A 13,342-nucleotide genomic window follows, 5' to 3' on the forward strand; every position below is an offset into this window, starting at 1 on the left:
AAAGCTGTTAAATGTTAATGTGTCCCTACTAAATTCACCATAATGCTTCTCAAACTTTTGTAGGTTTTTAGTTGTGTGTGTGTGTGTGTGTGTGTGTGTGTGTGTGTGTGTGTGTGTGTGTGTGTGTATTTTTGAACCATACCTGGTGGCATTTTTTTTTTTTTTTGGTTTTTGGGCCACACCCAGTGACGCTCAGGGGTTACTCCTGGCTATGCACTCAGAAGTCGCTCCTGGCTTGGGGGACCATATGGGACGCCGGGGGATCGAACCGCGGTCCGTCTCCTAGGCTAGCGCAGGTAAGGCAGGCACCTTACCTCGAGCGCCACCGCCCGGCCCCTTGGTGGCATTTTTTAAAGCAAAAAAAAGCTGTTAAATGTTAATGTGTCCCTACTAAATTCACCATAATGCTTCTCAAACTTTTGTAGGTTTTTAGTTGTGTGTGTGTGTGTTGTGTGTGTGTGTGTGTGTGTGTGTGTGTGTGTGTGTGTGTGTGTGTGTGTGTGTGTGTATTTTTGAACCATACCTGGTGGCATTAAGGGGTTACTCCTGGTTCTGCTCTCAGAAGTTACTCCTGGCAAGCCTGGAAAACCTAATGGGATGCTGGTGATTGAGCCCAGGTTGGCCACATGCAACACAAATGCCCTACCCACTGTGCTATCACTTCAGCCCAGTTTATTAGTTTTTATTTCCAACGTATGTCCTAGAATGTATGTTGGAAATATAAGGAGTATGACACCTAAGAAAGGTTTCAGTGCATTTTATCTTGTAGCATCACATGTTTTCAAAAACAAATAGGAGAGACCTGGTTCTCCATATATTATCTTTGGGCTGAATGGATATCCCATGTTACAGAGGTAAAGCTCATAAAATCCATTTTCTACATTATTTATTTTTTTTTTTTTTAGTTTTTTTGGGCCACACCCAGTGATGCTCAGGGTTACTCCTGGCTAAGTGCTCATAAATTGCTCCTGGCTTGGGGGACCATATAGGATGCCGGGGAATGGAACCACAGTCCATCCTAGGTCAGTGCTTGCAAGGCAAACACCCTACCACTTGTGCCACTGCTCTGGGCCCTATATTATAAATCTTTTAAAGATGAAATAAATAAAGGGTCAAAGAGAGGCCTCTATTTCTCAGTGCTCTCACTTTTGACCCCCTAATCATAAAGAGGTATAAAACATGGGACTTTGCCATTCTGTCACTTATATAATAAGGTTGAACAAAATTGTTTTAAAATTGGTTTTACAGGCCCGAAGAGATAGCACAGCGGCATTTGCCTTGCAAGCAGCCGATCCAGGACCAAAGGTGGTTGGTTCGAATCCCGGTGTCCCACATGGTCCCCCGTGCCTGCCAGGAGCTATTTCTGAGCAGACAGCCAGGAGTAACCCCTGAGCACCGCCGGGTGTGGCCCAAAAACCAAAAATAAATAAATAAAATTGGTTTTACAAAATACAGAAACATGATACCAACAACAGAGACTGTGAAAAATAAAAGTGTGTTGGCACTACAATGTCTTGGATTGGACAAACTAGCTTGCCTGGAGCCTAGAGTTGGTCTTATGCCAGGAAACTTCAGGGGTAGGGTCTCCTTGTATTTAGGCCAAGGTTTTTCCTTTCCATGCCCCTCATATTTTGGTGGGCCTATGCAAACAATAATTGCCACTCTAACCGTTTTTACTGTGCTCCTTTGGACTCTAATCCTTAAAAAAACAAAACAAAACAAAACACTTAAACTTTTTAGGTTAACTTAAACTAATATGCATGTGCATGGAAATGTTAAAAAAAAAAAAACTACAGTATTTTCCAGCGTATAGACGACTTTTGAAACAAAAAAAAGTCAACCGAAAATCGGGGGGGGGGGGGGGTCTTATATGCCAAGTATATCCCGAAAAATGTTTCAACATGCTGCTAAACGAAACAAACAAAAAAAATCAGGCCACAGAGTTCCCAAAACTCTTTCTTGGGGGCTCCCAAACAGTACTCAGAAGATCTGGGGGCCACTTCTGGCAAAACCCAGCTAACCGTGTTGGTGGTTCAGTGCTAGGGTCCGAGGATGGGGTGTTTGGTTCATGTAGTGGGGGAGATTAACTGACGCCACCAGGGAATTGCCAGAAAAGGTTCGTATGATAAGGGACCAATCACTGCAAGGCTGCTTAGACCGCCTCTCTCACTCAGCCAATCCAAGCAGGCTTTTTATGCATGCAAATTAGACAATGTTCTAAACCCAAATCTACACTGTCAAAAGCCTGCTCACATGGCCAGAGTCAGAGAGGAAGTCTATTACAGTAGAACCTTTGAACCTTTGCTTGTAATTGGCTCACTGTGGTACATACAGTTGCAGCACAGGACACAGCAAATATAGACCTAAACCTATGTTTGTTTGTTTGTGGTTTTTGGGTCACACCTGGCAGTGCTCAGGGGTTATTTCTGGCTCCAGGCTCAGAAATTGCTCCTGGCAGGCACAGGGGACCATATGGGACGCCAGGATTCAAGCAGATGACCTCCTGCATGAAAGGCAAACGCCTTATCTCCATGCTATCTCTCCGGCCCCTAAACCTATGTTTTAACTGCAAAATTAGGGGGTCGTCTTAGGCCCCTTAGGCCGGAAAATACGGTATGCGTTTAAGGAGTTATATAAGTTTTGTGGCTTTAGATTGCTTTGTGTGCTGCTAAGAAATATTATAATGTATTACAATCAGGGGACTTGAGGTACAAAGTAATTGTACAAAGTAATTGTACATGGGTTCTGTTTTATTTATCTTAATGTTCTTTGGCTGAAAGTTCAAAGTTAAGATATCAGCAAGGGGACTTCTGAGAATTCTGTTTATGGGTGATTATCCTTCCACTGTAACTTTACCTTGTCTCTTTCTTTGCATCTTTGTTCTCATAGTTAAAAATTGGTTTTACACACCTGACCAGCCAGACCACAGAAGCAGCAACTGGGACCTACAGACTTCTACTACAGACCCTACTCATCGAACACAGTCAAACAAACTAGCATTCCCATGCTCTTTTCTCCTCTCTTCTCACTACTTTCTTTTTTTTATTTCTTTTTTTTTTTTTTTTTTGGTTTTTGGGCCACACCCGGTAACGCTCAGGGGTTACTCCTGGCTATGCGCTCAGAAGTCGCTCCTGGCTTGGGGGACCATATGGGACACCGGGGGATCGAACCGCGGTCCGTCCTAGGCTAACGCTGGCAAGGCAGACACCTTACCTTTAGCGCCACCGCCCGGCCCCTCTTTTTTTTTTTTTTATTTCTCTTTTTCTTTTTAATTGATCTTCTCTTTTCTTCTCTCCTACCCCTTCCATATACTTTCTCCTTTCCCCCCTTTGGAAATCCGACTATCCCTTCACCCCTCAATCCCACCCAGATTTCCCACCTCATTAAAACTCTTCCACCTCAGTTCTTATCCCATTAGGCATCAAGATGATCTCCTACCCCAATGAACCAGTACCCAGCACCCAAGTGAAGACAACCAATCAAATCCACACCTTGTCCCCTGCAAGAAAAGGCAACCAACTCCCCTGCTGACTCATGCTGCACGGTCCTCCTTACCAACCCTTCCTAACGTGGACTATTACTTGAAACCGAACTTAACTATAAAAGTATCCCAATACAAGAACTCTTCCCAAGACCTCCCTGCCACAAATCTTTTGCCTTTCTCAAGAGGGTCAGGTTGTGTGATGAAAAGGCGCCCAGGAACCCACACACCACAAGAAAATCTCAAAAGACAATGGGGAAACCTATACTTCCATCATAAGTATAAGACCTGTATTACACCACCTCTTTACCTGCTTTTCCCCAAATGTAAGGTAGTCTCTTGCATCACTCTGCTCCTTTAATCACTTTTTTATTTCATTTTTTTAAATATTTTTTCTTTATATATATGTGAGCACATATATTTTTATTTCTATTTTTATCTTTTTTGGGTGTGTGACCTATTTCTGTTTTCTTCTCTTTCCACCCTCAAATGCACCGGCAATATATTGTAGCACCATTTCTCCCTGCAAAGGCACACTAAAAAAAAGGGAAATCTTACATATAAAAACGAGCTCTTATCTATTAGAGATAAGAACTCATACTTCTTTGCAATACAGGGCATCTCCCACCTTGAAAATATGTCATGTGGACCCAACTTAGACCCCAGGTGATTAGACACCAACCGTCCAACCTTGAACACTGGATCCCAGATATAGAGATGACACAGTTCTTCACAACAGCCACAGGAAACAAATCCCATCCGGGACATCCTTAAAACTGCTAAGACATCAATAAGTGCTGGCTCTAATATGATATCCTGACAACGAGAAAACTGGGAACAACTTGACCTAATAGCAGGTTAACCTACCTCACCAGCTAATGATAAGACAAAATCAGAAGACTTGTCACCCTTTGGTCTGTCCAAATGCCAAGATTGCGATCTACAGATGACTGGCTGCTAGAACCATGACCTAAACTGTGTGTATTCTGGGACCAATAAAAAAGCCCTAGTCTAGGGTTTGAGCTACGAACTGCACAACAACCATGATCTCTAGCTCCAGAGGTCTGTCTGAGATAATTGCAATGGAATGGGTCTTCTGGAAACATAACGAAAGATGCTATCCCAGGCCCCGTCCTAGGATCAGTGCAAAGACCAAGACCACCAACCACAGAAAATGGATTAAAATGACACGGAGGGAACAGAACTTCTAGAACCACAAAGAAAGACTTTATCATAAGTTCCACTCCTTGACCTGTGCAGATACCGGATCTCTTGATTTATCACCCAGGACGGAGCAGAAGTCTTCCATACACCACAAGAGCACCAGGGTGAGAGTAAATGAACCTGAAAGGAGTCTATAGTTAACCCCATGACAAGACACTTCAAGGGTGGAGAAACCCTGTTTCTCTTAGGCCAAGGGAATTCCTTTTCGAATGACCCCAATATTTACTGTGCCTGTGCAGGAGGAAGGAAAAAGAAAAAAAAAAGTCAAAAGAGCACAATATTTATTTATTTATTTATCTAGTTTTTGCCAATTTATTTGTTTTGGTGTGGTTATTGAAGTTGTTGTCTCCGTTCACATTTTTTTTCTTCTTCTTTTCTTTTCTTCCTTTATGTGCTCTGCCATGTTTTTTATCTCAAGACCATGGCCTTTATGTGGTGCTTATCTTTATTGTTGGAGTGTTCACTGGATGTTTTATTTGGCACTTCTTTTTGTACTGTTGTGGTGTTCCACCTCCTTTATCCCCTTCATCTCTCAAAAGTAGGATGAGAGCTTCCAGAAGGACTCTGCCCATTTTCGGCGATTTGATTTTTTTCCCAGTTTATTACTTTTCTCTTCTTCAAACAAAACCACGTAACTTGAACTATCTAGTCCCGCCTCCCAACTAGAGTGGGAAATAAGAGAGGTACCAAGACCAAACTGGTGTAGGACCACTAAGTAGTCAGCTAGGCACAGAGGGGACCACTTATTCTGGCAGCCCCGGGGGTGAGGGAGGAGGATATGGGAGGTAGGACTTTGGAAACGGAGGTGGAGGGAGGACAATTCGGTGATGGGAATTCCCCTGATTTTATGTTAACATGTACTTAAAATATTATTGTCAATGATATGTAGGCCACTATGATTAAAATAAAAATTATATTTAAAAAACTGGTTTTACAAGGACTGTAGAAATAGCAATGGAGGGGATGAAGCGATAGCAGTGGTAAGGCGTTTGCCTTGCACATGGTCAACACAGGATGGACCTGGTTCCAATCCCATATGGTCCCTCGAGTCTGCCAGGAGCAATTCCTGAGTGCCACATGTGTGAAACCCCCCCCCCCCAGGGAAAAAAATAGCAATGCAGACAGGGTAATTGCCTGCCATGCACTTAACCTGAGTTCAATCCCTGGCATCCATATGGTCCCCCAGTCCTGTCAGGAGTGATCCCTGAACAAAGCCAGGAATAAGCCTCGAATACCACCAGAGTTGCCCCACAAAAAGTAAGTTAATAGTTTTACAGTTCATAATAAAATTATAATATCTACATATTGTGACACGCAAATTGCTATAGATGAATCCTACAAATTATTTTTCAATTAACAAAGTATTCAAAAAGAAAGAGAAAACATTTTTTCAAATGTATTGTATAACTGATTTCTTTCTTCCTTTCTTTCTTTCTTTCTTTCTTTTTTTTTTTTTTTTTTTTTTTTTTTGGTTTTTGGGTCACATCTGGCAGCGCTAGGGGATTACTCCTGGTTCTACGCTCAGAAATCGCTTCTGGCAGGCTCAGGGGACGATATGGGATGCCGGGATTTGAACCACAGTCCTTCTGCATGCAAGGCAAACACCCTACCTCCATGCTAGCTCTCCGGCCCAATATATAAGTGATTTCTTAAATCTCACTGATAAATGGTAAAGTTAAAAAAAATGTAATTGGGGTTATGGATGGCAATGTCAGGAATTGAATCCTAGCTTTCATGTATACTACACTTGATCTTAGCCAAAAGGCCGAGAAGCAATTGGCTTTCATGTATAGAAGGAATGGGCTCTACCACGAGTCATACCCCAGTAAGTTACTGCGACCAGTGAGACCAGCCAAATCTGATGCAGTCTTTTGCTACAGGTTAAAAGGATTCATTCACACAGTCACATTTAAGATCTACAACTCGGGGCCGGAGAGATAGCATGGAGGTAAGGCGTTTGCCTTTCATGCAGAAGGTCATCGGTTCGAATCCCGGCATCCCATATGGTCCCCCGTGCCTGCCAGGAGCAACTTCTGAGCATGGAGCCAGGAGTAACCCCTGAGCACTGCCGGGTGTGACCCAAAAAGCCACAAAAAAAAAAAAAAAAAAAAAAAGATCTACAACTCGTTCAAGATCTACAAAGAATAGCATCAAGATCCAACAAAATTTAAAGTTCAGGCGCTGGAAAGAGAATACAACAGGGGTAGGCACTTACCTTGCAAATGCCTATCCAGGCTTGAGACCCATATTTTCCCTCAAGCCTGCTAGAAATGATCCACGAGTACAGAGCTAGGAGAAAACCTGAAGAACAAATGAGTATGACCCAAAAGGCAAGCCTCAACTTTTTTGTTGTTGTTGAATTTTGGGTTACTCTGGCTCTGTGCTCAGGCACTACTCTTGGTGAACTCAGGGGACACTATGGGGTACCATTGGCCATATACAAGGCAAGCATCTTGCCCATTGTATTATTGCTCGATCCCTAGTTTAAAAAAAATGCATAGGGGCCCGGAGAGATAGCACAGCTGCGTTTGCCTTGCAAGCAGCCGATCCAGGACCAAAGGTGGTTCGTTCGAATCCCGGTGTCCCATATGGTCCCCCGTGCCTGCCAGGAGCTATTTCTAGCAGACAGCCAGGAGTAACCCCTGAGCATCGCTGGGTGTGGCCAAAACAAACAAACAAACAAACAAAAAAAAAAGCATAGAAATCTTTATGCAGCAAATGTATTTCTAAAAATATAACCTATTGGGGCTGGAGCAGTGGTGCGGCGGTAGGGCATTTGCCTTGCATGTGGCTGACCTAGCATGGACCATGGTTCAATCCCCTGGCGTCCCATATGGTCCCCCAAGCCAGAAGCGATTTCTGAGCGCATAGCCAAGAGTAATTCCTGAGCATCACCGGGTGAGGCTCAAAACCGAAATAAAAAAAAAAAAAGTTTCAGCTTTTGCAAGTGAAAACATCTGCGTTTGGTTTATAATTCTTTTATATATGTGTGTATATATAATATATAATACTATATAATAAATATGTATATATAACCCGAGTGTCACAGGGTATGGTCCAAAAACAATATATGTATATATACACAGACTATCTATTTATCTACATATATCTATATATCTATATATAATATATATAAAACACCTATATTTATACATTGTTCCCAACAGGAAGGAACTTGAAACAACTAAGAATACCTAAATTGGGGGAGGTAGGGCTTTACCTTGCATGTGGAAGAATGGTGGTTCAAATCCCAGCATCCCATATGGTCCCCTGAGCTGCCAGATGTAACCCAAAAACCAAAAGCCAAAAAATAAATATCTAAATTGGGGGAGGGAAGAAGAGAGCAATGATACAGCAAGTAGGGCATTTGCCTTGCACATGGCCAACCCAGGTTTGATCCCCAGCATCCAATATGGTCCACCTAAGCCTTCCAGGAGTAATTTTTAAGCTCAGAGGTATGAGTAAACCCTGAATATCATCAGGTGTGGCCTATAAACAAAAAACAAACAAAAAATCTAAACTGGGACTAATAGTCTTTAAACACAAAATTTATCCAACTTAAAAAATTTTCATATGAACAAAATTCTTCAATATTATGATATGATTTGTGTAAAAATAATTAAACACATAATTGTTTTCTGTCTCTCCAAGGAAGGAAATAAGAGTTTTTTGTAAAATAATCTAGAGATTTGCAGCCCCTCCTACATGTACTTATTTATTTTTAGGTGTTTAAATTTTTGAATCGTGTGAATGCTACCAGTCTTAAAAATATATTTACATTATATAGTTCTTTCCTCCTTAGCCCTACCTTCCCTTCACAGAAGGAAGGAAAGTCGCTTTGATGAGTGCATTATCCATTTATTACCACATAATTATCACCATTGTATACTTGTCACTGTTTTTAAGTAATATTAGCACAATTTTCTTATATGTTGTGTAATGGTTACCTCCCACTCTTTCTTGCAGAAACACTGTAATACACTTGTGACAATGCAGTAAACCTTTCTCTTCAGGATTCAGGGCCAAGCAGCACAGCCATTTCCACTAAAGAGCTGCAGCGCAGCTGGAGGACGCAAGATGCCCACGAGCTAGGACACTCAGTGCTGTGCTATAGGACACCTTGTGTTTTGCACAAATCTATCAAAAGCAAGATTTGTGGGAGCTTCATTTTCTCACCAGAGTGCTCAGTTCATTGGCTCATCCCCAAGACTCTAGAAATATCCCTTTCTAGGAAAAATGGTCTAATCTGTGACTCTGTTCATAGTATTGGAATCACTTTTCCATTGATCCATGAACAAATTCCTTTAGCACACTCTGAATGATAAGTTTTTGAAAAATAAGCAAGCAGAAAGGCTTAAACGTTAAAGTTATGTGTCACACACTATCAACTTACCAGCTTTGGGTAAAATAGCACTGAAATATGTATTGTAGTAGTAAGATAAAAAAAAAAAGTATATGGAATTTGGCAGTAATGACAAAGAGCTGAAGCTTCTTGCAAGCAGAATAGAATTTAAGTTGACACTGTTACTTCATTATTCTCATAAATTACATTGACATCAAATTATATTGGATCCAAATCAGTCTTATTAGTCTAATTCTTACAATTCTTCGTGTTAGTTTTATTATTCAAACTTAAAGAAGAGGCTCAAACTGAGCAAATAAAGTTTATTTCTGGTAGCCACCAGCCTAAAATGTGACTATACTTAACCACATTATTTTATATAAGCAAAAGTTTCAAGTTGCTTACTGTCTAGCTTGGTCCTTGCTGGAATAGGTAACATTGACCACTGCAGTTTCTGAATCAGTGTTCACTAGAGGGAAGAAAGATAAACAGAAATGGTTAGTTTACTTGCTCTATCCTTCCTTTTACAAATTTGAAAGCAATTGAGAAGACATGTACCTTGCTCACAGCTTTCCACAACTCCATACTGAACTAGTAAACTATCCAGCACCTATCAGAAGGAGGAGAGAAAATTACAAATTTTGAGTTCCCCAAGTTATTTAACAAGGACAGATATAGGTCTTATTAGCACAAGACAACTATAATGGAAAAGAGCCCTAAAAAAGATGAATAGAGGGAGTTGGAGGCCACAGAAGTCAGGTAGGCGCATACAAAATACACTCACTCCTGCTTCCCCAGGACCCTGTGGCCAGGAAGAAAAGCAACTCAGCTAAGAGTTCACAGTCATAGCTGCCTGGTTCCTTAAGCTAGAGGAGAAAAAAGCATGTCTTTTTTTTCCTTCTTCTTTTTTGGTCTTGGGCCACAACTGGTGATGCTCAAGGGTACTCCTGGCTCTATGCTCAGAAATCGCTCCTGGCTTGGGGGACCATATGCGACACTGGGAGACTGAACCGCAGTCTGGTCCATCCTTGGCTAGTGCGTGCAAGGCAAATGCCTTACTGCTTGTGCCACTGCTCCGGACCCAGAAGCATGTATTTCTCATATACCAATACACCAACATCCTTCCTCGCTATACAAGGTTCTGAGACAGGAAAAGTGTGTCTAAATTGAAGACGTCTTTTACAACTAAATGTCAGAACAGACCACTCACAGGATAGGCTAGCAATATGAAGACCATGGCCAAAATTCTCCTTAGATTTTTCATTAAAGGCCAGTATAGGAGTTAAAAATATGTGTGCATGTGGAGGGTAGATTTATAAATCTACCCTGGGTTAACATTTATCCAACTGTACAATTCAAAACTGTCTATGTTTCTCTCCATCTTTCCTGTAACTGTGTAACTTGCGTATGTTCTTACACAGGAAAGCTTGTTAAAGCAGAAATTTAAATTTTGTTATAGCATATGTAATGTGCAGGCATGTTTCAGAAATATAAACCAAACTCTCTATACCCAGCAGTGCTCAGGGGTTAGTTCTAGCTCTGCACTCAGGAATTACTCTTGGCAGTGCTCAGGATCAAACCCAAGTCAGCCTCATGCAAAATAGTACAACCCTACCCACTGTACTATCTCTCAGCCCTAACGAAGCCTCTTTAAAGAACAGGACAAACTTCTTTTTTATTTTTTTATTTTTTTTGGTTTTTGGGCCACACCCGGTGACGCTCAGGGGTTACTCCTGGCTATGTGCTCAGAAGTCGCTCCTGGCTTGGGGGACCATATGGGACGCCGGGGGATCGAACCGCGGTCCGTCCGAGGCTAGCGCAGTCAAGGCAGGCACCTTACCTTTAGCGCCACCGCCCGGCCCCCAGGACAAACTTCTTAGCGTGTGGCATTGATCATGGCGCTCACTCATGGTACTTAATGGTCTCCCTCTTCTAAATTAAGGAAGGTATATTTACTCCTAGCTTGGCAAGGGATTTTATACATCACAACTCATTTATAGTAAAAACTGTCATGTTATTGGTCATTTTTATGCCCATAGATTTTCATTATAATAATTTGCCTATATTAGCAGACACTTAAGCAGTATTTATAATAAAAATATTTTTTTTTTGTTTTGTTTTTGAGTCACACTTGGCAGCGCTCAGGGGTTACTCCTGGCTCTACACTCAGAAATTGCTCTTGGTAGGCTTGAGGGACCATATGGAATGCCGGGATTTGAACCACTGTCCTTCTGCGTCTAAAGCAAATGTAAACTCTTAAATGTTAGTGAGGGATTGGAGAGATGGAACAGCTGTAGGCCTTACACATGGCTGACACGGTATGGACCTGATTTGATTCCCGGCATCCCATATGGTTCCTCAGTCTGCCAGGAGCGATTTCTGAGTGCAGAGCTAAAAGTGGCTCCTGAGTAACAATGGGTGTGCCCAAGAACCAATAAATAAATAAATAAATTTAAAAATAAGAGGCACATGGGTAGAGCATTTGCCTTGCATGCGGTGGACCCAGAAAGGACCTGTTCTATTCCCAGCATCCCATGTGTTCCCCCAGCCAGCCAGGGGCAATTTCTGAGTGCAGAGCTAGGAGTAACTCCTGAGCATGGCTGGGTGTGGCCCAACACCAACCAAACAATAAAGTTTTAAAAAATAAAATAAAATGTTAGTGAATGATTTAAAAAATAGATTTATTAATGACAAGACATAGTTATTACCATAAGACCCAAGTTAATGCAATATTACTTAGATGCAAGAGTTGAAATCTTATGTATATGAAACTAGGCAATATAGTTAAATAATTTTAACTTATTTACATAGTTATATAGCACTGAATCACCACAAGTTGACTTTCATTGATTTATTTTCTGATAATTCCATTTAGCATTTCCTTAAGTTTTCTTGAAGCAAATAATATAAAGAAAATGTGTTATATGCCTGCCAAAGGGAAAGAGTTGGGAGTCAGAGAAAAACTGGGGACATTAGTGGAGGGAAGGTCTCACTGGAGGTGGGATTGATGTTGGAACACTGCATGCCGGAAACAACTGTATCACAAATAACTACGTAAATGATGGTGTTTAGTGAGAAAAAAAATTTTAAATCTAAAAATAATACAAAAGCCTTCAAAGAATTGATAAATTAATTAAGCAATGAATACTGAATGTAAGCCCAACAGACAAAAAAGTAAGCACTTTTTCCTATATACAAGTAAATCTGTAAAGAAACTACTCATACATAACATTGAATAAAGACAGGATCTATATGCTTAAAACCTTAAACTCAGAAAAGAAATGAGGGGTGGAGAGATAGCATAGAGGTAGGACATTTGCCTTGCATGCAAAGGACAGTGGTTCAAATCCCGGCATCCTATATGGTCCCCCAAGCCTGCTAGGAGAGATTTCTGAGCATAGAGCCAGGAGTAACCCTGAGTGCTGCTGGGTGTGACTCAGAAAACAAACAAACAGAAAAAAAAATGAGAGATACCACTGTGTACACGGTAAATCAGTTCACAGAAATAGACTGGTTATGATGTGGCTCAACATTCAATTCTAGGAAAACACCCCTCCCCCAATTCAGCATGCTATCTCCACAACCATGTTTCTCTCTTTCTCGCTTCCATATTTCTTTATTCTTTTCTTTTTTGGTTTTTGGACCACACTCCGCAGCGCTAAAAGTTACTCCTGGCTCTGAGCTCAGAAATCGCTCCTGGCAGGCTCAGGATGCTGGGAATTGAACCCAGGGTCATCCTGGGCACGTGAAAGGCAAATGCCCTACTGCTGTGCTATAGGTCCAGCCCCTCCCTTCCATATTTCTTTTAAAACTACAACAGACAATAAAACTTATATGGAGAGTCTAAAAGAAAAAAAAGGGGGGGGGATATCTGTCATAGAGGCAGGTAGGGGAAAGAGCAAGGGGGAGAGTGGGGGAGAAACTGGGGACATTGTTGGTGATAAATATGCACTGCTAAAGGGTGTTATCCACTATATGACTGAAAGACAATCATGAACAACTTTGTAACTGTGAAAAAAATCAACTGGGAGGAGGTTGGGCAGATATCTGGCTTCCGGTTTCCTCTTTGATTCTGGAGGCCAGCTCTTGCCAGGTATGGGGTTTGGGGAAGCCCTATGCCGGAGGCCCTCTCCCTAGCCTGGGGAGTGCTGGGAGGCTTGGCAGGCCCCCAGCTGTCCTTGTCTTTTTCCCCTGACTCCAGGCCTTCCCTGGGTGCCAGCTCAGATGGCCAGAAGTGGGTTCAGGTGGACTTTTAGGGGTCCTCAGGCTTCCCCCCTCCCTCCGTACTCCAGGGG

At 41.8% G+C, this 13,342-nt stretch overlaps 1 protein-coding gene and 1 pseudogene across 2 annotated transcripts in view; both read right to left on the reverse strand.

Annotated features, from left to right (window-relative positions):
• The window catches only part of IGF2BP3 (insulin like growth factor 2 mRNA binding protein 3), a 130,974-nt gene that overhangs the window by 46,481 nt on the left and 71,151 nt on the right, over window positions 1-13,342 (reverse strand). For both annotated transcript variants that reach the window (XM_049781453.1, XM_049781452.1), the window contains exons 4-5: window positions 9,606-9,657; window positions 9,453-9,516 (exon numbers count right to left, since the gene is read on the reverse strand). In XM_049781453.1, the coding sequence (XP_049637410.1) occupies window positions 9,453-9,516; window positions 9,606-9,657 (116 nt within the window). The remainder of the gene's footprint in view (window positions 1-9,452; window positions 9,517-9,605; window positions 9,658-13,342) is intronic.
• Window positions 6,370-6,482, reverse strand: LOC126021358 (uncharacterized; annotated as a pseudogene).

This window comes from Suncus etruscus, chromosome 10, assembly GCF_024139225.1.
Source record: "Suncus etruscus isolate mSunEtr1 chromosome 10, mSunEtr1.pri.cur, whole genome shotgun sequence".
Lineage (NCBI taxonomy): Eukaryota > Metazoa > Chordata > Mammalia > Eulipotyphla > Soricidae > Suncus > Suncus etruscus.